General features: G+C 40.1%; 1 protein-coding gene across 1 annotated transcript; it reads left to right on the plus strand.

Moving 5' to 3' along the window:
• The first annotated feature begins 701 nt into the window (after positions 1-701).
• Positions 702-24098, plus strand: TOPBP1 (DNA topoisomerase II binding protein 1). The gene is made up of 28 exons (XM_027897046.1): positions 702-785; positions 1059-1140; positions 1678-1812; positions 2381-2524; positions 3309-3490; positions 3623-3816; positions 4616-4795; positions 5022-5191; positions 5703-5866; positions 6873-7120; positions 7397-7716; positions 8498-8670; positions 9668-9879; positions 11258-11547; positions 12153-12326; positions 13372-13481; positions 14456-14579; positions 14860-15009; positions 15502-15610; positions 16226-16418; positions 17205-17431; positions 18424-18587; positions 19527-19641; positions 20160-20323; positions 21236-21376; positions 22414-22503; positions 22977-23138; positions 23458-24098. The coding sequence occupies exons 2-28, from the start codon at positions 1060-1062 to the stop codon at positions 23599-23601; spliced, it is 4560 nt and encodes a 1519-aa protein (XP_027752847.1). The 5' UTR covers positions 702-785; position 1059; the 3' UTR covers positions 23602-24098.
• Positions 24099-24346: the final 248 nt, after the last annotated feature.

Below are 24346 nucleotides of genomic sequence, written 5' to 3' on the forward strand. Positions count from 1 at the left end.
ACCCAGCCCGAGTACTGAGTACAGTTCTGGTGTACACAACATAAGAAGGACATGGGACTGTTGGAGCAAGTCCAGAGGAGGGCGATGAAGTTGATAAGGGGACTGGACTCCCCTATGAAGAAAGGGTGAGAAAGCTGGGGCTGTTCAGCCTGGAGAAGAGAAGGTTTAATGGAGACCTCACAGCAACTTTCCAATATCTGCTGGGAAGCTCGAGGGGAACAATATGTCAGGAATTGCAGGGACAGGAGAAGGAGCAATGGGTACAAACTGAAAAAGGGGACATATTAGGATGAAATTCTTTCTTGTGAGGGTGGAGAGACACTGGAGTAGGTTGCACACCTGGTAGTGTTCGTGTCCAGGCTGGATAAAGGCCTTGAGCAACCAGGTCTAGTGGGAGGTGATCCCACCCTTGGCAGGGGTGCTTGTGACTAGATGATCCTTGAGGCCAATTCCAACCCCTTATCCCTCTATGATTCCGTGGATAGCTTCTCCTCCCGTCTTTCCTCTTGGCCCCGCCCACCCCCGGGGGAAGCTCCTACCCCCGCGCGCACGTAACGGCCGCTCCCGCCCCGCCCACACCGCCCGAAGGCCACGCCCCCCCTCCTCTTAGGCCCCGCCCCCGGGCCGGGGGAACTCAGTTGAACCACCGACCCCCGCCCCACCCACACCCCGCAGGCCCCGCCCCCGCCGTGCCGGCCCCGCCCCCGCCGTGCCGGCCCCGCCCCGCGCCTGCGCAGTACGGGCATCGCCGCTTTCCCGCCCGCGGCGGAGGCGCCGGTCGGCGGGTGAGGGGCCGGGGGTGGGCGGCGGCTGCGGGGAGAAACTGTGGGGGCATTGCGAGTGTCGGGCACTCTGCCCAGCACGGACCTCTGGGTGCTTTGGGTCCCGTGGGGAAGGGGCCTCCCGGTGGGCCTGGCCTGCCCTCGCCCCTCCGTCCCCGTCAGAAGTCGGCGCCGTGGGGTGGGCCCGTGGGACAGGGACAAAGACAGGGGCCGGAGGAGTTCCTGGGTGCGGCGGGGATGTCGGGGCGCTGATTGGGTTTTCCTTCTCCGTTAAAGGATGAGAAGTAGCAAGGAGCCATTTTTTGTGAAGTTCATAAAGTCTTCCGGGAGCTCGGAGTATTTTTCCAAAGCTCTTGAGGTAAGTGGGCTCGGTCACCTCTGTCAGTGAGCTTGGTGGATTTCTGTGGTTGACTTAGCTGCATGTGCCATAAAATAAGTTAGCTCGCGTGCGTACGCCTGGAAATAAAGCTGTTTCCATAACACAGGTGCCTAGTGTTTAGTAAAGTTTGTTGAAGAAATTATTTCAAGAGATAACTACTATTTCAAACCCTGTTAACATTTAGTGAAGGGACATGTAGCCCATAAGGTCTGGGTGGTGGTCACTCATCTAAGCACCAAGCAAACTTAGGGAGGACACCATGCATCGTTTTCCAGCTTGAGAGCTTAGTGGGAGCCAAAGGCCCTGTGTGGCAGAATCGGGTCCTGAAAGTTTGTATGATGAATGTTCAGGTCAGAATGTTGTGAAAAGAGTCAAGGGAACAGAAGGGACACCCATGAGGTGTTTTACATGGTACCTTTGTTGTGAACTGTTTCAAGGAGATGCACTTGTGTAGTTCGCGCAGGATTGTCTGTTTGTGATTTGTTAATAAATGTTGTATGCATCATTTACCTGCAGTCTATAAAAGAATTCCAGTCAGAAGAGCATCTCCAGATCCTTGAAGAAGAAACAGTACTCAGCATAAAAGAAAATGATAAATCACTTTACATTTGTGATCCTTTTAGAGGTGTGGGTTTCAACCATCTCAAAAAGGTATGCTACCCAGCAACTTACTCCTAGCTATATTCTTTCCTGTCTGGAAGCACTCATGCCCATACTTACATCCTGCACGTTCTCTCTTGCACTGAGTGAAGTAGTATGAACTTCACTGCATCCCTTTTGCTGCATTCCTTATGGAAGAAGATGACTGGCAAAGCATAATCGTTATTTTTAAACATGTGGAAAAACAGTATGATCAGTTCTGATTCTGCTGGAGTCCCTAAGCTGGTTCTTAGACTTTTTTTAATCTCCTGAGAAACATGTTTTGGTTTGACCTGCAAGGAATTGTCTAACAGACAAAGATAGGCCAGCTGGAATTCTCTGGCATGTTAGTCATAGTATCTGCAGCTTTTACTGAGGCCGGAAAATCTACAAGGATTGTGTGGAAAATCCACAGCTGAAAGCAAAAATAAAAGTGTCAGCTACCTGGAGATGCTAGAGGAGGGGGAAGACAGACCAAGTGGCCCTACCTTCCTTGGGATTCAGGGACAAGAAAGGCCTTCCTGATACCAGCGTACCCTCTGCTTATTTTTTCGGTGCTTTTTCTGTTACTTTCTTGCAGCTTGGTTGCAGGATCGTGGGACCACAGGTCGTGCTGTACTGCATGCAGTCCCAGCGGTGCGTCCCAAGAGCCGAGTACCCCGTGTACAACATGGCCATGGCCGACGTGACGGTGTCCTGCACCAGCCTGGAGAAAGACGTCAGGGTAAGGCCTTCCAAAAAATGGATTGCTTAGCTGATTGTTGTTGGTGTTTGCTGCAGACGGCTCGTTCAGAAGGGCAGCAGTCCTACTGTGTAACTGCCTCTGTCTAGATTTATCCAGTCTTTTGTGGCTTGTAGACTATGTGTAGATTATGTAGAGAGTTGTATGAAGAAAGAGTGAGTCTTGCAAATATGTGTAGTATATAAACATATACGTAGTGGTGTATCTGTGCATGCACATATATATATCACATAAGTGTATGCCTATAGAATCGTATTTGAGGGGTAATAATATAGGAGTAAATGTATGGTTTAGGGATTTTTATTAACTGATTATCACTTACCTTGCTAGTTTGTCTGTGACTACAATGCTACAGACAGCATTTCTGTTTACTCAAACTACATGGTAAAACTTTAATATCCAGTCAACTGTGGTTTAAGTAGTTTGTCATAGAAGTTTAATTTTTATTTATTCTTATAACTCTTTCTAATGTTGCCTAAAATGTCAACCATGTGTCAGATTTTACTTGTACAGTGTGATGTTAATGTTTTTATTAAGGGTATATATTATGCTTGACTTATCGTAAGTGAAAATAGAATGGAAATTGTAGTTATGTTTTTATGGCTTCCATATATATCCATTTTGTGGGTTTTTAATGGATTTTTTAGAGGAAACCATGGGCAATTGAAATCTACCTTTGTTTGTTTTGGTTTTTTTCAGGTGAACACGACTGTCATGTAGGTTCTTTTTTCTTGATAATTTTTGATAATATTTTTTGCCCATCCAGGAAGAAGTTCATAAATATGTGCAGATGATGGGTGGATGTGTGTACAGAGACCTCAATGTGTCAGTAACCCATCTTATAGCTGGAGAAGTTGGCAGTAAGAAATACTTGGTAGCTGCTTCTCTGAAGAAACCTATTTTGCTTCCCTCTTGGGTTAAGGCACTGTGGGATAAGTCTCAGCAAAGGTACGAAAAAACAAAACCGATTTCATTTGGGGGATGGGTAATTCCCATGTTAACACGGGCTGCTTTTATTCTCTAGCTGATTTTATCCAGAAGAAAAAGTCTACTTTCCTTTTCTCCCTTTCACTGCTTTAGCATGGTGAGGTACACGGATGTCAGCACAGAAGACTATGCCTGTCCTGTGTTCCTTGGCTGCACGATTTGCGTGACCGGCCTGAGCAGCTCCGACAGGAGGGAAGTCCAGCGCCTCACTGCTGAACACGGGGGGCAGTACACAGGGCAGCTCAAGATGAACGAATGCACTCACCTCATAGTTCAAGAGCCGAAAGGTAGGACCGGCAGAATAAATACTGGTTTTGCTTCTTGAGTTGAAGTTGTGTAAATGTGCGTAAGTGTGACGTTTGGGACTGTCTCCTGCTTCAGTGTTGCTCGTACTGCTTCTGTTTAGGCAGTCACTGTTGTTGGAAGGAACAACACAGGTCACCCTTGCTTTGGGCTAAAGGCATGAGAGAGAGAGAACAAAAGAGATAAAAAGCCCGGAGACATAGGTGGTATTTAAGTGAAGAAAAAAGAGTGAATCCTAGAGGGGGTAAAGAATATTCATTTTTTGGGGAGAGCTGGATAGTACATAATTTGTACTGTGATTGAAGTTGGATAATGACCTGATGCTTTCTTAACTGATATTCCTTTGTGCCTTCCAAACTCCATACTAAGATAAAATGAAAGCTCCTTTTCCTTCCTCTTGGGAAGATGAAATGATTTTAGTTTTATTGTGAGAAGCATTGAAGGGTTTTCTTTTTTCTCCCTTTCTCTACAGTGAAATATCCTGTGACTTCTTAACCATTTTTTTCCATGGCTTGAAAGCTTTAAAGCCTTTTTTCCTTTTTTATTTCTTTAATGCCCTGTCATACTGTACCCATGAGCTGCCCATCCATATTTTGTACTCTAGCTTTAATTAGAGAATAAGCAGCTTATCAACAGAGTCCAGGATAACACAACTTGCATATTAAAATAAATTATTTGAAATTCTAAATTTTTCTGATGTCCAGCCATCTTTCCGCGATCACCGTCTGAAGCTTCAGCCTTTTAGTGATTGTGATTTTTTAAAATTCTGTTTACCTTTGGAAGGTCAGAAGTATGAATGTGCCAAAAAGTGGAATGTGCACTGTGTGTCTGTGCAGTGGTTTTCTGACAGCATCAAGAAAGGCTTCTGTCAGGATGAGACAATGTATAAAATAGAGGCTGGATCAAAACTGAGTAACGCACCCAGTACATCAACACCCACGAATGATGCCAGCAAGCCTGATAGTAAGTAAGATGTTTTAAAGTATGTTAAAAGTAAGGCAGGAAACATTTATATTGTTTGAGATTAGCAAGGTGCTTGGTTTTGCAGTTCTGGTTTGACGGTTGGGGTTCTAGATTCTGCTTACATAGTATTTTTCATTCTTCAGACTTTACATTTTGTTGTTTAGTGAAGCAGCAGAGGGATGAGCCAAATCTAATGTCTCTTTTTTGATTTTAATTTTATTTAAAGATCACACCCTTTCGGACGTCAGCCACATTTCCAATATCAATTTGAGTGGTGTTAATGAAACTGCGTGTAGTTCTGTTATGAGCAGCCGACTGGATCCTCTTCCTGATGAGCTGGAAAACTTGGACATAAGTTCTTTTCAAGCCCCTGAAGATTTGTTAGATGGTTGTCGAGTATGTTTAACAATGTATACTTTGACGCATTTAGTCTTAACAATGTGAAAGCTACTATGTTGGAGGCCTGGCGCTTGCTGCTTGAGTAAATTGTTTCAATGGTCAGCAACTAATACCAGATTTATATCCACATGCTATAGCTTGTGTGTGCACCTGCATTTGTGTGTGTATACAATTGTATTAAATATGTAGCATAAATATAAAATTCTATATTCATAGACATGTATACATAAGTACTATAGTGAATGGGTTCTAGAATTGGTGTGGAGGTTTCTTTTGGATTTTTTTGGGGTCCATTCCATTAGTAAACATTAAAGATTTGCTAGATAATCTTCAAAGATAAGTTAAGCCAATTATAAATGCTTACCTTTTTTGCTGCTTCTCAGAAGCTGCACCACTTTGAGTTCATCAGCAGTTGAAACAAATTAAACCAAAATAGTCTTCTTTATTTTTCTTTCTTTTTTTTTTTAACATTTTAAAAGTCTTATTTACTGCTCTGTTCTCTTTGTAGATTTATCTATGTGGCTTCAGTGGCAGGAAGTTGGACAAGATGAGAAGACTTATTAATTTTGGTGGTGGTGTTCGATTTAATCAACTTAATGAAGATGTTACTCATGTCATTTTGGGGGAAAATAATGATGAGCTGAAACACTTTCTGGACAAGACCGCTCACAGGTTGTGACAACTGTATTGTTTAAGGTCTACTTGCACCTTGTTTTCTTTCTCCCACCAACTCTGGGGTCCCCAGCACATGAAGGACATCAATCTGGTGGAGTGAGTCCAGAGGAGGCCACCAGATTGATTAGAGGGATGGAGCAGGCTCAGGAAAGACTGAGAAAATTGAGTTTGTTCAGCCTGGAAAAGAAAAGACTTCAGGGTAACCTAACTGCAGCCTTCTAGTACCTGAAGGAATCCTACGAGGGAAGATGGAAAGGGACTCTTTACAAGGGCATGTAGTGACAGGACAAGGACTGATGGCTTCAAACTGAAGGAGTGTAAGTTTAGATTAGATATTAGGAAGAAATTCTTTAGTGTGAGGGTGGTGAGGCACTGGCACAGGTCGCACAGGTCGCCCAGAGTAGTTGTGGATGCCCCATCGCTGGCAGTGTTCAAGGCCAGGTTGGATGGGACTCTGAGCAACCTGGGATGGTGGAAGGTGTCCCTGCTCATGGCAGGGGAGTTGGAGCTAAATGATAAACTATAAGGTCCCCTTCAACCCAACTCATTCCACGATTCTTTGAAACCACATATTGATTTGAAAATACTAAGCGGTTCTTGATTTAAATGAGAAGCTTTACAGCATGTGTTCATAAGTACATCCTTATGTGCTCTTGAATGCTGTATTTTTGGGCAGCTGTGAGTCACTTCAGTGAACAGAAAAGCAACTGTTTGTATGGGTGAAAAGAGGTTTTAGAATGTGTTTGTTAATATATTGAGGAGGAAGAATTTGGCAACCCAGCAGCGGCAGATATAATTTATGTTGCAGAAAATAGGTATGAAATGCTGTTCTCAGACTGAAACATTTTAAAAAAATTGAGATTTGTAGAGTGCCCAGAGCTTGCTTAGTATGGGAGTTACAGACTTCATGTGTGTGTATTTACTAGTATTTTGTGGAGCAGGAAAGAAGAATCACAGGTCTGAAACCTGCTGTAACTTGTTCCTATAACACTTTGTTTTCTAGGCCTCATATAGTGACAGCAAAATGGTTGCTGGAGTCATATAGTAAAGGTTACCTACAACCAGTGGAGCACTATATCCCTCTAAACTATCAGCTGTTAGAGAACCCAATTTTGGAGCAACCTGAAATGAAGTCAATTCTTCCCAAAAAAACCAGTTTTGCAAAGAAAGAAGCTGTGAATGTTCCGAAGCACCAGAAAGCTGTTGAAGATGACTTCCTCTCTCAATATGTAAATAATGATTCTACATTAGGTATGTTCTAGGCTCAGCATACTGTGTAAAGTTTAACTGCTCATAATTAGCAATTGAGTTTTCAGGATTTGCTTATTAAAAAGCTAACCACATCTGGTATGTTAACTTCTACACTGTGTTTCAGAAATCAAATTTAAACAGGCCTATCTAGAACAGTCTGGCTGAAAACAGCAGAATACTGTCATTTCTTCATGAAACTGTTTTGGGTTGTCTTTGATGTTCTTGCCAATCAATTATTATGCTCAGTTGTTTTTTTATTTTTCTTTAACCTTTCAGATGAGGTGGAAAAGCTAACATCCAGAACCTTCAATGATGTTACTAACTCAAATGTTCAAGGAGAGAATCAGTCTTCTGTCTGTAATGGTTCTTTGGGAGAGTCTTCTGCACCAGCTGAGGGAGGTGTATTTGTCAGAAAGACGTTTCTTCTTTTGGGTTTTGGTGAAGAGGACGAGTCTTGCCTTGCAGATATTATAAAGGAGAATGCTGGGAAAGTTCTACCGCTGCAAAGCAGAGCCATTGCAGACTATGCTGTGGTACCTTTACTGGGGTGCACAGTGAAGCCAACTGTTGGTGATGTTGTCACAAATACATGGCTGGTAAGGGAGTTATATTTTTCAGTTCCACAAATAAATAGGTATCTATGTTAGAAATTTATCTTGTCAGAATACAGAGTTATTAGTGACTTAAATATAAATAAGATACTGAGAGATTAGCCTTGTTTCATTTGAAATGTACTTAAATGAAAGCATGCTTTAAAGCCTCTGCATCTGTAGAGTTCCTGTAGAGTCTGTTTCACTTCTTTTTCTATAGGACTCTTAAACAAGACTTCGTTGTCATGACTCAGAGGTCGTTTTAAGGTGTGACAGTATTTTCTCTAAATGGTGAATAGAAGGAGCTACTTGACTAATAATGATTTCATTTTATATCTTTGCTTGTTTCACGCTTTTTATAGCTTTTTTTGTTTGTGGCAGAAGAGGAAGTCACCTTTACAGCTTAAAAGTCAGAAAATACTAACCATATTTACCAAGGGAGGGCGTATGATATAGACCACCTGCTGTTAGTATTTTTCAGTATGAGGTAACTTTCTGTGAAGTAAATCTATACAGACCCTCAGATCATGCCTTAAACTACTCTGATGGAACACAGAGGGTTGGAACTTAAGTAATGAAAAATTCTGAGTAATGCCTCAGTATGTCAAACTTAACAAACTTCAAGTGGTCTAAAAAAGAATTTGGGAAATAATTTGTCTTAGGTGTAATAATGGAAGCAGGATTGCTTGTTTTTGAGTCCATAAATGCTCTTGTACAGTTGCTGAAATATTCTTGGCTTTGTTGGTATTTGGCTTGATTTACATTTTTGTCTTTCACCTTCTTAAAGATAACATGTGTGGAACAGCAGCTCCTTTTAGATCTCCGGTCCAATCCACTTTTCACACCAGTGCTAGTGATGGAAGGAGCTACCCCTCTGGAAGACTGTGTTCTTTCTTTTAGCCAGTTCACTGGTGCAGAGAGAGACTCCCTTGTTTATCTGGCAGGATTGCTGGGAGCCAGGTATGTCTCCTGTCACCATTTCTTGTTCTTACATAGCCCATGTGCTGCCACTGTACATTTTGTTTTTTCTTTACAAATAATAAAGTTCTTTTGAGTTCTGTTTTTTTTAAAAACCTGGCCGTGAAGCAATGAGACATCATTATATAGTTCTTCTATTTTCCTTTCCTTTAAATAAATATGGTCAGTACTCACACAGTCTAATTTCTAGCAGAATATGCTCAGTCTTGTATTTCCCAGTGACTTGGGTCTCAATAACTTTTTACTCTGCTCTAGAACAGAGTAATTAAAGTCAGTTTTTCATGTGTCAGGCCTTCTGAGTTGCTCATCAGTTGTCCAGGAGAGGACCATTTTTCCTCTTCTTCAGTACTGTCTGGTTCAGCCTCGTAACCAGTGATAGTGCACCATTACTTAGGAGCTGGCATGGTGAATTATTTCCTCCCAGTTCATCAGGATCTTTGAAAAACGTTAAGAAAAACATGTTTAGTCGTGACATAGCAAAATTGCGTAGCTTACAGTAGCATTTGATCTGATTTGTAGGCTGTTTGAACTAAATTATTTGCTGATGAGTTCTCAGTCCTGCCATCATTTTGGAAGATTGTGTCCTTGATAACAGAAAAACTGTAATAAAAAGAAAGCTGTTAATTATTTGGAAATGGTGCATGTTAACTCCAGAAGGGAATCAAGCCTGTTCCAGTAATCTTACAGAAGAACGTTAGGCCCAGCGTATGATTTGAAAATGGGATACGTGAGGAATGCTGGAGTAAGAGAAATATTGTTTGCAATACCGATAGAAGCAAAACATTACTGCTTAATTTTTCTTTTTCTTCTGCGTGTAAGTTAGGCTGTAAAATGCAGAGTGTAGTTGGCTTTAGATGTCTAATTTTACTGATTCTTTTGCTGTTGCTTGAATACATTTTATAATAGTATAAATAGTATAAATGTGCCCTAGATTAATTTTCTTTATGACTAAATGAATGTTTTATTAATATAATTGTAGAGTCCAAGAATTCTTTGTGCGGAAAGCCAATGCGAAAAAAGGAATGTTTGCCAGTACCCATCTTGTGGTGAGAGAACCGAACGGTTCCAAGTATGAAGCTGCGAAGAAGTGGAATTTGCCAGCAGTCACTGTAGCTTGGCTCTTGCAGTCTGCAAGGACAGGGAAGAGAGCAGATGAAAGCAAATTCTTGGTTGAAAATGCAGAGGCTGAAGGTTGGTTATCAGCAAGTTAAGAAATATGATTGTGTCTGTGTGACTGTTTGTTTACGATAAAGAAGGCAGGTATGATGAATATTTTTATCTAACACCTTTAAAGTATTAGAGCTAAAGGATATTTTTCCAAATATTAAGATGGACTCGCAAAATGGTGTGGTTGGAAGGGACCTTAAAGATCATTTAGTTCCAACCCCCTGCCATGGACAAAGACACCTTCCTCTAGACCAGATTGCTCAATGTAACCGTATTTTTTTTATATTTTTGTTCCGCTATTGAGTCATGATTACAGAAATTATACTGTGTGTTTGCTGCAAGTCTGTTGGAGCCAGTGGAGTCTTTTGGCTATTGGTCAGTTGGGATTCAGCTTTGTCCTTTTTGGCAGATATGCTGCTCTGTAGCTTGCATGGGAATCGATTATAGATCCAGCTTAGAACTTTGTACTTGTTAGTCTGCAATGAAGTCCCTCTGTTCAGTCCTTCATGCCTGCCCCATCTTCTGCTCCTTTTCCAGTTATTTCACACCTTTTATTTGGCAATATTTCTTCCATATTAAGATGCAGACTACAATGATGTAATATTGAATGTTAGCAGACCTGTTTTAAAAGTGCCCTCATAAATTAATTACATGGGTCACTAAGTCAGAGGACACAAGGTATGCTGTTGGCGTGTCACATCTTATCTGTTTATTACATTTTTAAGGAATCAAAGTGGGGGAGCATGAGAAATGAGCAGTAAAATGTAAAAGCATTTCTTATGTTAAATCTTCTTCAGCTTATAAACATGGTGAGTCATGCCTATCTAGAAGTATTTATGATGGACAAGTATAACAGCTTATTCCTAGCTAAATCTTGGTCCTGTTAATCCAAAGGCATGAGGGACTGGATATATACACGATGACCTAAAGAGGTGTGATTCAGAGTTATGAGTGCAAAAGAAATCTGAAGTTGCATGGGAAGTAAGGAGCCAGGGAGGAGGAGTTACCTTTAGTGTTGAAGGTTTTGTTGTGTATTACATCATTTTCTTGGATTAGAATTTTGTTAGTTGTTGTATGACATATGTGAGCTATACAGGCAGGTGTGGAACTGCCAACAGTGTTAGTGGATCGGGGGTTACTCACTCCTTTTCAGACAGTTAGGGTCAAACTCATGCCTATGAAATGCAAACTAAGTAGTTAACTGAAAGAGACACTGAACATGCTGGCTTTTAAAATGTAATTGTCAGTTTAGAGCATTCATTAGGGGGGATATGAATTATTCTTTTAGGGAAAGAAAGATCAGGTGAACTTTTGGTTGCGGTTTAAATGGAAGTGTATGTGAGGTCTGTGTTCAGAATTAAAATTAGTTTGCTTGCTTATGTTTTCTCTGTTCCTTTTAAAGATACTGAGAGTTTCATTACTCACCTTACCAAGACACCAACAACTGTTAAACATCCTGAATCAGAACAGCCTGCTTGTCTTCTTGAAACTGGAAAAAAAACAGCTGTGACCCCACTTGATATCAACAGGTTCCAGAGCAAAGCTTTCCAAGCTGTCATCTCTCATCATATTGGGAAGACAACCCCTGTTGCACAGGGCGGACCACTACAGAAAGAACCGTCTTTACATCTTGACACACCGTCAAAATTTCTATCCAAGGACAAGTTGTTCAAGCCTTCTTTTGATGTAAAGGTGATTATCTTTGCAAATTTTTTAGTCTGTAGAACCAGTACAGTTAAAGATGTGCATAAACTTAAAAGCAGAACAGAAACTAGTGGTTATCCATTTTTATAGTGTTCACATACAGAATTTCCCGTTTGAATAAAGCCAGGAAAACTGGCTCCACTTTTTTATATAGTTTTAGTTAATAAGCTGTGGACAAAATTTATGGACTAGTAGATGCTGTAGTGTCCTTAACAAAGCTCCTTTGTGCTTATTGCATCGTATGCTTGTGTGTCCTACACCTCAGACAGTACATTAGTAAATTAAAGTAATTGGTTGGAATCGTGAATACCTGGGTTTGACCACTGGCTTTTCCACTGAGGGCAGTTTTCAGTGATGACAGTAAAAAGAGAGATTAATAAACTGTTTTATTCTTCATTTGCTTATGCAGACTCTTAAGATTGGAATTGTCTTGTACCACTTTTCTGCAATGGTACTACAGTTGCAGTTGGTAGCTGCTCCTGTAGTGCGTCGTCCTGGTTTAGGAGTATGAAGTCTTACTGTGGATTATATTTGTGAAACTTGCACTTGAGTGAGAAGTATCTTCTATTTTTTTTTTTTTTTTTTTTTGGTAGGATGCTCTGGCGGCTTTGGAAACTCCAAGAGGTCCTGATCAAAGAACCAGGAAACCGAGCACACCTCTCTCTGAAGTCATTGGCAGGAACTTGAAATTGGCACTGGCAAACAGCACAAGGCGCACAGCTGCTCTTACTGCCAGCCCTCAGTTAACTGCTGCACAGTCGGAAGCGGTAGGAAATTTGGGGGTTTAGTTTCTGGAGCATAGCTTTAATCGGGAAAAAGCCACATTTTTTTGTGATTTAAGTTACAAAGGAGTTTTTGAATTGTGATTCGTGATCTAAGTACAAATCCATATGATTATGCATTCTTCAATGACAGTTAAAGGAAGGCAAGATAAAAGAATTTCCTCATGGAAGGCAAAGAATTTTAAACTCTTCTTCTACTCTCCGCACTACTGTCTTGAATATTAACCAGTTGCTAAGTGACATGGCATATAAATATGTACCAATTTAGACTTTGTAATATTGGAATGCGATGATTTTGTCTGACTTGAGAAATTCCCAGGCTCCAGCTGAACAGGGTTAGATATTTTGTTTTAGACTAAAGTTAGGAGTTCAGCTTTAATGCATGTCTTCTTTTCCTGCCTTCCTGCCTTTAAGGTGCTCCTTCTTACTAGGAAGCATAAGATGTGATCAGTTGCTTACTTCTTATAAAGACATACTGTGTTATTCTTCCTTGTAGTCATCTTACCTCTTCAGTCTAATCCACCCTAGTGAGAGAAAACAAAAAGATGTAGGAGGAGAGGGAGCATTTATGTATGGCTTGCCATGTTAGTACCAGTTACTGTAGAGGAAGAGCAGGAAAGGTAATGATCTCCAGAAAGGGACAGCTGTCACTTCTTATTCTGTAGCTTCTTATTCTTACTTTTCTCGCTCCAGTACAGTGAAATACTTCAGTGGCATCAGGTTTGATAATTCCCTAGTTTCAGTGTTCAGGAAGTGTTCAGTCTGTGGTGAGAGGAGCAGAATATGTTCTCAGGAGATTGGCTGAAAGTGAATCTTTTGCCTTGGCATTCCTAGTGTATGGTATGATAATAGCACTGGGTTTTGACCATGGAGTTTGGGAGCAGCAAAGACAGAGGAAGTGTGTTTGTTTTACCTTTGTTGTTATTACATATCTTTCTTTAACATTTAGTGTAGCATGTCATATTTTTGTTATTGATGCAGAAACTTTCCAATAGTGACTGTCCTGTTTTTATCCCTGCTGCTTGACCAGGAAGAAGAGCCCAAGCCTCTGGTCGATGTTGTGATATATGTTAGTAAAAAGCTTGCTAAGAGGCAAAGGGAGCTGAATGCAGTAGCAGCTTCTCTTGGAGCAGACTGCAGGTACCAACCAATACAAATGGCTCCTAACCTTCTGTACTGATGTGATCTGAAATAAATATGAGTCTTCACATTCTAGTGTGCCTTTCCCTGCCATGTCCCAGTCTCTGTGTTCTTGATCAGTCTGTCTCAAAAAGTCTTCCTGATATGCAGACATTTTCTTGTTTTTCTTCTTCATATTTGAAGATGTGTAGCCTTTTGGATGATTTATCATTCGCTTTATATTTTATGTTCTGAATCTGATGTGAATTTGTGTGTTTTTCTCCCTGGCTCAAAACAAATTATTTTCTGGATTTAAGCATAGCTAGGTCAGTCTTAAAAGAGCTTAGGAAAAATAGGTTGTCATGAAGAGAAACTACAAACTAACATTTATGATTTAAGACAGAATTCTGCTTCCCCTAAATCTGATTTGTATGTTTTCTTACTTACTATATAAGTATAATTATTATTCATGATGTGAGGGAAGTTGCCTTATGCTTGGTAGTAGCTTAGAAATGCTGAAGATAGTTGCATTAAATAGCATTAAATAGCAAATACTAGATTTTGTCAGTTTAAAAGTTAGAATTCCTCATTTTGGGTTTTTTTGTACTCCTTACTATACATGCACATATTGTTCAAGAGCAGTATTTCACTTGCAGCTCAATGAGACAGCATTTCAGAAACTAATTTAAAACTCCACTTACTTGAATAAAAACAAAACAAAAATTAAAGCAAAACACCTCCTCTTCCATATATTTATCCAATTTAGTTTTATTTTCTTCAGGAATGCTTTCAAACAGCATAGAAGTTGTTCTGTCGTGAAACATTCTTGTGCCTAAGAATGCTGTCTTTTCTGGCAAAGCAAGTGGACTTATTGTTTATTGAGGCATAAAAAAATATTTTAACTTGAACAAAGGACAGGACAATTTCTGAGCTGGGTTTCTGATACTTTTTCATAGAAATTATGTCTTCAAGTTGTATTTTGTTCTCTTTTCTAGATGGTGCTTTGATGAGACAGTAACACACTTCATCTACAAGGGAGGACAGAATGACAACAATAAGGAGTACAAATCTGTTAAAGAACGGGGTGTACATATTGTTTCAGAGCACTGGCTTTTAGAGGTATGAAACCTGTTTTGTTCCCTTTTTTAAAAGTGAAGGGAAATGGAGGTTTAAAACCAGTTATATGGCAGTGGATATTCTGTATGCATTTATTCTGAACGTGTATAGGGACTGATGTTTTGTATCCTGCTTAGAACTAATAAACTGAGTGGCCTGTTTTCACTGATGCACTTCTACTTTGTTCTCTGTGAGGAGAAAACAAATTTTGCTCTTTAGGTGTGAAATTTCTTTTATCTCAATCAATTCCTCACCTTTCTCGTATTAACTGATGTTATTACAGAGTGCCCAAGCATATAAACGGCTTCCTGAATCTCTCTTCCCTCACACTTACAATCCCAAAATGAGCCTGGACATCAGTGCAATGCAAGACATCAGGCGCTCGTCCTCCAGTAAACTTCAGTCAACTGGAAACCCAGCAGAGGAAAATGAGGTATGATGTGTGATAAGAATTCATGTTCTTTGAGGTGATTTGGTTCACTTAATAGTTATATTAACATATTAATATGTTAATGCTTATTTAGCAATGTCCTGAATCAGGTTTAACTGGTAGTTAATAGTAATATTGCAGATGTTCCTTAAGGTTTTTTGGCATTCGTAATATTCCTCTTCTAGGGTGATGGAGGGATATATAGGCATTTCAGGAGCTGCTTTCCAAATTTGAGGTGATGCACATTCAGTCTTTGCCTCCTCTTGTAGGTAATGAAATCCAAAATGTGAACTTCCATAGCAGACATTTAGACTGTGGAACAGGAGTTGTCACTGATGATGCTCTTCCCTGATCTACTGTCATTGCCTTAGGAGAAATGTTAGATTTACTCTAAGGCAAGATTAATAATCTTCAGAATTTATTAAAGTGTCAAACATGGTTAGAAAGCAAAAAAAATTGCTATTTGAGAAATCAACTTCTCTTCATTGGCTTTAGATTATTCCAGTGGATGAAGATGATGCTGAAGATGATGTAATTAATGACCAAATAAAGGGAAGAATCACTACAGGGGAAGAACAAAGTGTAAACAGTGAATCCAAAGGAGGTAAATATTTTCAAAATGTGTTCAGTTGTTCAGATGTTTTCAAAATGGTTTTGGGACATCAAACTATCAATATGAGCCTTTTACAGTTTCAGGTGCTGAGAGTTAAGATCTAGAAGCTTTTAGGTACCATATTTATGTACTGGTCAAGTACAGCTGTTGTTGCTGGATGTGAGGAAAGGGTTTTCCTCTCTATTTTGAAGACTTGGACAGCCTGCAAGAAAATCATTATCATACATTGCAAAGTACTTAATTGCCGAGTCTTTGTTTTTAAAACACTGAAGTTCATCTTTAACATGGCAGATTGCTCTTTTGGAGGATATGTTATGTAAATAAACGTGTTCCTGGAGAATTGTTAGATCCCGTGAGGAAATTCAGTCCAGTTCAAACAAATGGAGTTTTCTTCTTGTGCCTAAGAATAGGTGACTTGGGGCATACGTAGTTTTCCTAGATATTTTTTTCCAAATATCTTTTCCTTCTCTTAATGTACAGTCTTTGTCCCAGTGCCAGGGAAGGTTGACTGGAATTCCAGTTGTCGCTGAAACAGTGAACAGTCGTTCACTTTTCACGTTTTAATATAACAGTTGTGATTATATGAGTTTTCTTCCTTCTCTTAAGTTTTAACTCAAGCACTAGAAATGAGGGAGAACTTCCAAAGGCAGCTGCAGGAGATCATGTCTGCCACATCACTAGTGAAACCACAAGGGCAAAGAGGATCCCTTTCAAGGAGCAGTTTTGATGGTTCTCCAACCACTCCTGATAGCACATGGTCTGTGCGAAATGGCCGCAGTAGGGTCTTGGAAGCTCTCAGGTATTGATTTGTGTTTCAGTGTATCTTATTTTGTCCTCCCTGCGCTTGTTTAGACATTTACTGAAACATGAGTAGGTCTCCAGGGTTTTCAAGTGTATTGCCTGTCTCTACTGATGTACTTGAGCTGCTTCTCTTACAATTCAGAATCTTGAACTGGATGTGCTAGATAGAACCAGAACGTTGTCTTAATCCATAGTGGGTATCTTTTGGTTTTCAAAAAATTCACAGAATAGTATGATTGGCTTTCAGTTTTGAGTTGAATTATGCCAACAGGTTTATTTTATTTTTGTTCTTAAAGATTTTTAAGAAAGCAGTGCTGCAATATTTCAGCATGTAGGTCATATACAAGTAGTAGGTATTCCTGCAAAGCGTCTTTCTGAATGGTTCTTCTTTTTTTCTTTTCTCTCTAAACAGAGAATAGGATTTTTATTCTATCATGCTGAGGTACAGTAAGAAAGTAACGGAAGCCTTGCAAAATTATTCATGTAGCTTCGTGTTTATTTGCAAATGAATAGGCTCAGTAAAGAGTAAGGTACACTGATTTGGTAATAACTTATTATTATGCACATAATAAAAACATCTACTGATATTTTGGGTGCCTTTTTTCAGCCAAGCTGACACTTGGGTTCACAAAGCCAGCATGCCAGAATAGCTCTTATACTGAAATTTTTCCCTTTACAAACCATGCCGGTGACCATGAGGTCACTTGGATGCTAGAGTTGACGTGATCATTGACACATTGCCTTCTAGAATGAGTATTTAAGGTCCCTGTGCTTTTTTCCTTAGGCAGTCTCGTCAAGCACTCACAGATACAAACACAGAGCCATCCCAGAGTGAGCAGATCATTTGGGACGATCCTACTGCGAGGGAGGAGAGAGCAAGACTTGTCAGCAACCTTCAGTGGCCTAATAGTTCTTCCCAGTACACTGAGCAAGGTCAGAGTAACGCCAGTAAGAACGTGGATGAGTCTGCCCTCAGAGAATCTGTACCTGATGCAGAGATTGCTGCTATAGGTAAAATCAGAAATGCAATATCCTTGGTTCTTTGTGACAGCATCCATTTTATCTTTGAGACTTTTAAAATACAATTTTACATCTTGGAGCTCTATTATGTGGTGCTATTTTTTAGAGAGAAGCTTTTCTGTCCATCTGTGGTCAAACGCCAAGGCAGTGCCTGTCTAAAAATAACCGTGGAAAAAAAAGATTTTATAAAATCTTCCAAAGTTTTTTGGTGTTTTTTTTCTGGAACCACAGCTGGTTTCCACCACTACTTTAAGTAGGTGTAGTGGAACTCAAATGGGAATACAAGTAGCAAAATCTTTTTCACTGTAGTGGAAATATTCATAGGTGAAGAATGGGGGTACAGGAAGAAAACTCACAGACCCAAAAAACGAGATGTGTTGAGTTGCTGGTGGACATGCTTGGGTCAGGATTCAGTGAAGACACTTTATCTATATTCCCTGTTCTTCTTGAAGTCTTAAGCCTACTGCTAAGACTAAGGAAGCAACATGCTTTTTCTGCCAAAACCAGGTGTTTCTTTCATCTGTTTTTTGCTTTCTTCCTGTTCCAAGATAACGCAATCCTTTATTTCTCTCTCCTCACTTCCTCCCTCCTGCCGCCAACCTACTTGGGGAGTTTCTGCTTGGTGGCAATAGTCTTCCTGAAAACTGGCCCTTGTCCTACAGAAGGGTGAAGAAAATTACCTAAATGCATTCAATTGATTTTTTTTGTTCAACCAAATCAGTGCAGTTTAGCCAGAGAAATTAGGCCATTTGAGGTTTTCAGGTTTCTTTCAAAGCAAGGCATTTGGGGACATGAGTCTGCAATACTGCAGTTGGTGGTTTGTGGTATAAGGAAGAGCATCTTTATGAAAGGTAGTGGTGAAATGTAACTGTATATGTTGTAGCAGCAGTTGTGGGGATTTTTATTTATTTTTATTTTTTACTTTATCCATAATTACATTCTTCTTATGTTATTATGTAAGTCATGCAACAATGCTTTCACAGCTCTTCCTGAGGCTGGCGATGGAGAGGTGATTGAAGATCCAAAGAGTCCTGTATGTAGAGATCCTGAAACACCGATTAAAGATAATTTGATTCCCACTCCACAGGCCCCCAGCATTGCTTTCCCACTGGCTAACCCTCCTGTGGCACCAGAGCCCAAAGAAAAGGTTTGTCATATGAAGAAATTATGATGATGATTTGTGTTCTGACAGATGTAGTGACACTTTAAGAAATTTTGAACTTTACAATAAGTATAAAATAGGTGAATATCTGCGTTTAAAATCTTGAAGTGGTTTACTTTTGTGCAGTTCAATTTCTTTTCCCCCTTTTTTCAAGATTTTGAACAAATGGTGTTTGCTCAAATAGCTAAAGCTTGTCTGTTCAGACAAATAAACCTTCTTGTCCTATTAGTTAGTGGTGGAACACTAAGGTGGGCTTTGGAGTTAAGAGTTACTGTGTGTATTACTTGGAACTCCTCCAGCCACGTTAGAATGATGGAAGAAAGGTTAGGCCAGGGTTTCCTTGGTGGTATCTGGAATTTTATGTTTAGCTACAAACGGACAATTATTTTTCTGCCAAAAACCTGGTATAAAATTCTGTTTTATTGTGAACTGGGAAAGGGAAAGGACAATGAGATTAGTCCTTTGCCTGCAGTTCATCATCTAATGCTCAAACTTTAGGCAGCTCTGTGTCTTCAGAGGCATAATGTGTCATGTTAGTGGAAAGGCCGTCAAGGAATATAGAATTCAGACTTTATGGAAAGTCTGAATGAATGAGGCAGTGTCATAGATCAGGGCTGCTTTCCTCGTGTATTCAACCTTTTTTCATCCACATTCAGTGGATGTGAATGGAGGATTAGTTTTTATGACAGCTTGGTTCAGCTGTGCCCTGAAGAAAGGGAGAACCAAGAGGATGTTCCAGCAGGAGCCCAAGGATGATTTTGTAAGATCCAGGCTTTTTGTCAAGTGATTGGCAGATTTGATTCTGCTTATCCCAGCTAAAAGAAAACTTAATATAAAAATAACCCAGAATGTTTGGCAGAGACATAGTCAGCTGTCAACCTAATCGTTCTGTCATATTTTCAAAATCTGTTGCTGTATTTCTAGGCTGTTACAGAGGATGAGAAGGCTGACGAAGAACCAGGAAAACACCGTAAATTTCAGCTGTCTTCTCTTAATCCTCAAGAAAGATTTGATTACTCCCATCTGATTGAGGAATTAGGTACCAGATATTTGTGAAATGCAAAGAATACTATGTGTCTGCTCAGTTATGGCTTGCTGGGGAAAAGAAAGGGCTTCTGTTAGTGACTCATCAGATCTGAGGTCTCAAATTCATGGCTTTCTGTGCTTGTGAGCGATTCCTTGAATATAGTGTTATTACTGTGCGAGTGATCAGCTTTGCCATAAAACAGCAATGGGTTTGTCTTCTGGCAGTTTTCTTGTAGCTGTCTCCACAAAAGCCTCATTCTTTACTGTTGGGAGTACCCAGGATCTGCTGTCCTCTGGTGTCTCCCATTCCTCTCTGTGTCGCAGTGGCACTTTACAGAACTGCCCTTTCCTGGCTGCGTCTCCTTCCTTGCCAGCTTCTGCCCATGTCATTTCAATGACAATACTTACAGCGTAAATCTGTGTTCAGTATATTTTTATCTGAATTCAGATAATTCTCACTTTGAGTTGATCCTCTCTGTGGTCTAGCGTGACTCTTGGATAATTTGAATCAAAGTCATTCCTCATTTCAAGGTGGAATAGTACTTGAGAAGCAGTACTTTGATCCAAGTTGTACACACATTATTGTGGGACATCCTCTTCGAAATGAAAAATTCTTGGCTTCGATGGCAGCTGGAAAGTGGGTGCTTCACCGTTCCTATCTGGAGGCATGCAGAGGAGCTGGCTGCTTTGTTCAGGCAAGTGACCCTATTATTGAGACACTACTATGTTGTACTTTTTGCATTTGTTTTTGGTTTGTGCTAGTAGGAAAAGACAACCTCTCAAATCCAGTTAACAGTTTACGGTGACTGAGCCTTGGTAGTCTTAGAGAATCCAAATTCAGGGAAGTTTTTGTCTGAAAATGAGTTCTGGACCAAACTCTTGGTATAAGATAAATGAAATACCTATACTTTTTATAGTTGCTTTTGAAAATGGAGGGGTTTGAGTACTTTTTGGTAAATTCTTATTGGTATCAGCTAAATTTACATGGATTTTGTTACACTGGGAATTATATGTTGATCCTTTCAGTAAATGGACATATATTAGTTTTAAACAATCTAACTGTATGACCGTGTGCACAAACATTTTTGAACACCAGTTCTTCAGACTCCTCACCTCCCTGTTATTTTTGTTGAGTCAAGCAGTTCTTTTACACTGACCAGGTGAACTTTAAAATAATGCCTGTAGACTGTTCATATCTTTATATAGCAAAACCGACTTTCATTGTTTTAGAAGACACTAGAGAAATAAAAAATCAGTGGTGTGCAGTGTAGCGAGTTGCTTTGCCCTGCTGTTGAATTCCATTGTGGATAACTGCAATGAGAATCTGCTTGTGTACTTGATTTGATGTCACAGAAAATGTGAGATGATTTAGATACGTATGTGCAATTAAGAACCATATCTCTAATTTTACTTAGAGCTGTTTTCATCAAATAAAATCCATATACAAAGCAAGATTGAGATGGGTTTGTTCTGGGGGGGGTTTATGTTGGTTCTGTTTTGTTGGTTTTTTTGGAGGGGATTCTATTTGGTGTGGGTTTTTTAAATCTATTTTTCTGCTGGTAAAGTTGGCAGGACTCCTTTGTAATTCGAGTTAATGGTTGTTCCAGGAAGAAGATTATGAGTGGGGAAGTAATTCCATACTTAATGTTTTGCCTTCAATCAATGTAAACCAGAAGAAACTAGCACTGGCAGCCATGAGGTGGAGGAAAAAAATTCATAAAGGGAGGCAAGAAACGGGTATTATTGAGGTATACAGATACTCCTGTAATGTAAGTGGTACATTGTGGGTGGACAGGACAGGGATTGTCACCAAGAAACTTGGAAACTTAACTGGGAGGGGAAGGTAACCTGTCTTGTTATCAAGAGCAAAATGTCTTGCCTGAATATATTCCAGTTAAGTAATTTTGGGTGGTTTTCTTTAAACTTTCTATGCTGGTATATTAAAAGTCCTCATCCCCTTCGAACCGTTTTTCATGTTTTGCAAAGCTGGAATGTGGCTACTTATGTATGTAAACATCTCTCAGCCAGGAAGATGATGTTTGTACTTCAGAGCTCTGACTGAGGAGCCAACCTCACTGAGCTTTATGAGGAAACCACGGCTGGTACTGGAACCTTTCCTAAATCACCTTCTGTGGGTTTTGTGATGCAAATTCCACAGTCTTTCAGTGAGATTTTTGGAAGTGAGACTTGAACTCCCCAAATAACCTCTTCTCTCAAATCAGGCATTGCAGCTGAGTATTCAGAGGAAGGTGGTGTTTCTGTTACATCAGGATAAATCTTGACTTGCGTGGGTTTTACAGTAATCTTCTTTAAATGAATGCTTGTAGCAAATCCTGCCTACCTCTTTGCCTACTTGGAAACCACTGGGAGTGCTTGTAGGAGGCAACCACTTGGCCCTTGGTGCTGTTACTGTAACTAAGTGCATAGTGGGGGAAAGGGGAGGAAATGTTTCAAAGTAAATTTTTTTTTTTTTTTTAGGTAAGTTTCTATAAATGAGTGTCTGGTGTTCTGGAAAACATACTCATTGCCAAGGGTCTTTTCATACACTGGTTTGCTCATCTTGCTGTGCAGGCTGTGAGAGGGTTTGGTGGCAAGCTGCCTGACTGTGGCCCAATAGCTGTATGTTCTGTGAATTTTTTTTCTGGCATTTACACTTAAAGACAGAACTAGGTAATTGCAAGTCTTCATCTGATGGATATTCTCAAAAGGGGCAAATTATAGATCCATTAAGTCTTTGTACTTTTTCAGTACCAGCAAACTTTTGACTAAATTGTCTTTTCTCCAGGGAGCTTTCAGTGGCTGGAAAGTGATCCTGAATGTTGATCAAACCAAGGAAGCAGGATTCAGGCGCCTTCTTCAGTCAGGAGGAGCAGAAGTATGTAGTTGATTAAAAATAATAATGAAATATATGTGTGTTTCTTTAATTGTTTTTTGGTTTGGTTTGGTTTTTTTTCTGTTAAAGTGTGCTGGGCATTTTTCACGTGAGTAAAAGGCCTTCATGAACTAAATTGCTTACACGGGGTAGCTGAGACATAGTCAAAGGGTGGGAGGGAAAAGCTATGTCATCTTCACTTTGCAAGTGGTCAGGCAGAGCAGCTTGTCTGAGGTCACACAAGTCAGTAGTGCTGGTGGGCGTTGAGGATAGGATTTCTGTGCCCAGCTCTGATGAGGAGGATTGCTCTTCTGGGAAGGTATGTGATGGTACAGAATGCAGCTGTAAATGGTGTTTTATTTCCCATTGATTTCAGGTTAATTTGATGAGTGAAATTAAAGGTCATGAACCGCATTTTGTCTCGGGGAAGAAACACAAAACTAAACTCGCTTTTGCCTGTCGTGTTTTGTCTGTAGGTGTTTTCTGGTCATTCTGTGTCTCTCTTTAAAGAAGCGACTCACCTCTTTGCTGACTTCAGTAAGCTGAAGCCAGATGACGCCAGGGTCAACGTAGCAGAGGCAGCGGCCCACGGAGTGAACTGCGTGAAGCCGGAGTACATCGCTGACTATCTCATCCAGGTGTGTGTGCCTGAGGGTGCTCTCCACGACCCCACAGGCCCCTGAATCCAACACGTGCCTCCTTTGCCAGGAACTGTGGCCACTGAGTGCCTGTACTGAGGTGCTTTGATCTGTGGCCTCAAATTTAACTGCTGTAGCATGTTCTGGTGCTGGCAGTGGGATCTGTTGCAGGGTATGGAACTGCTCACAAGACATATTCAAAATGTTAGGTGTGCAATGTTTGTTCTGTTATTTTCAGTTTTAGGCAACTAATGAGCTGTTTCTTTCTTCTCAGAAGCTTCTTGAACTAACCCACTCATTTTTCCTTCCTCTGTTGAAGGACCCACCTCCCCCTGTGGATTCTTACCGCCTGCCGGAAGCTGAGTCTTACCTTCAGAATAACACAGCTCTTGGAACCAGATTATCCCAGAAAAGAAAAGCAACGGGAGAAATGAGCAGAGTCAAGCGATCCAGAATACACTGAGCAAATTCTCTGTTCTTAATTTGTACATTTTTAAATTCATATTTATATTTTTTATTCTCCCCCAAAAAATTAAAAGCTTTGAGTTTCGCTTCTAATTTGTCCTGAGATTAAAATAACTTTACAGTAATACTCATAGGAAAGATTGCTTTGGTTACCAGTAGCATCTAAAAGTGTGGCAAGAACTCATCCAAAAAATTCTTTATCTCCTAAATGTCCAAACTGTCCCACTAATGGTTTTGTTTGGGGACACCATTGTATAATAATAGTTAAGAAATACTTTGTAAGATGCTTATGATGACATCTTTCATCTGTGCATTGTGGGGAAAATACCAAGTGCTAAGAATTTTTTTGTATTTCGCATACAGTAATGGACTTAGATTTTATATGTTAATTTTTCCTCTCTTGGTATTTTCTGTTGGAGGGGAAGGGGAAGCTAGAGAAAAAAAACGAGCTTGTAAATTTTTGTACTCATAGAGGGTGTAATAAATTATTTCAATGGATCAGAGGTGCTGTTGAGGTGCTGCTGTTCTGAGTGCTAATGAATCTGCTCAACAAGCATGGAGCCAACTCTGTTATCCAAGAGGTGAAATTTTAGTCTGTGGCAGAAACCAGAGCCAAAGACTTCTGTTTCTGGGAGCTGGAAATGTTCTTAGTCAGATAACTACAATATTTGACAAAGTATTTGACCTTTCAGTAACTGTGGGGTCTGGGTCTCTATTTACTGAACTTAATGTACGTGAGTGCA

The sequence above is a fragment of the Empidonax traillii genome, unplaced genomic scaffold (assembly GCF_003031625.1).
Source record: "Empidonax traillii isolate 1590-97213 ecotype Southwest subspecies unplaced genomic scaffold, ASM303162v1 scaffold527:size1067160, whole genome shotgun sequence".
NCBI classification, from domain to species: Eukaryota; Metazoa; Chordata; class Aves; order Passeriformes; family Tyrannidae; genus Empidonax; species Empidonax traillii.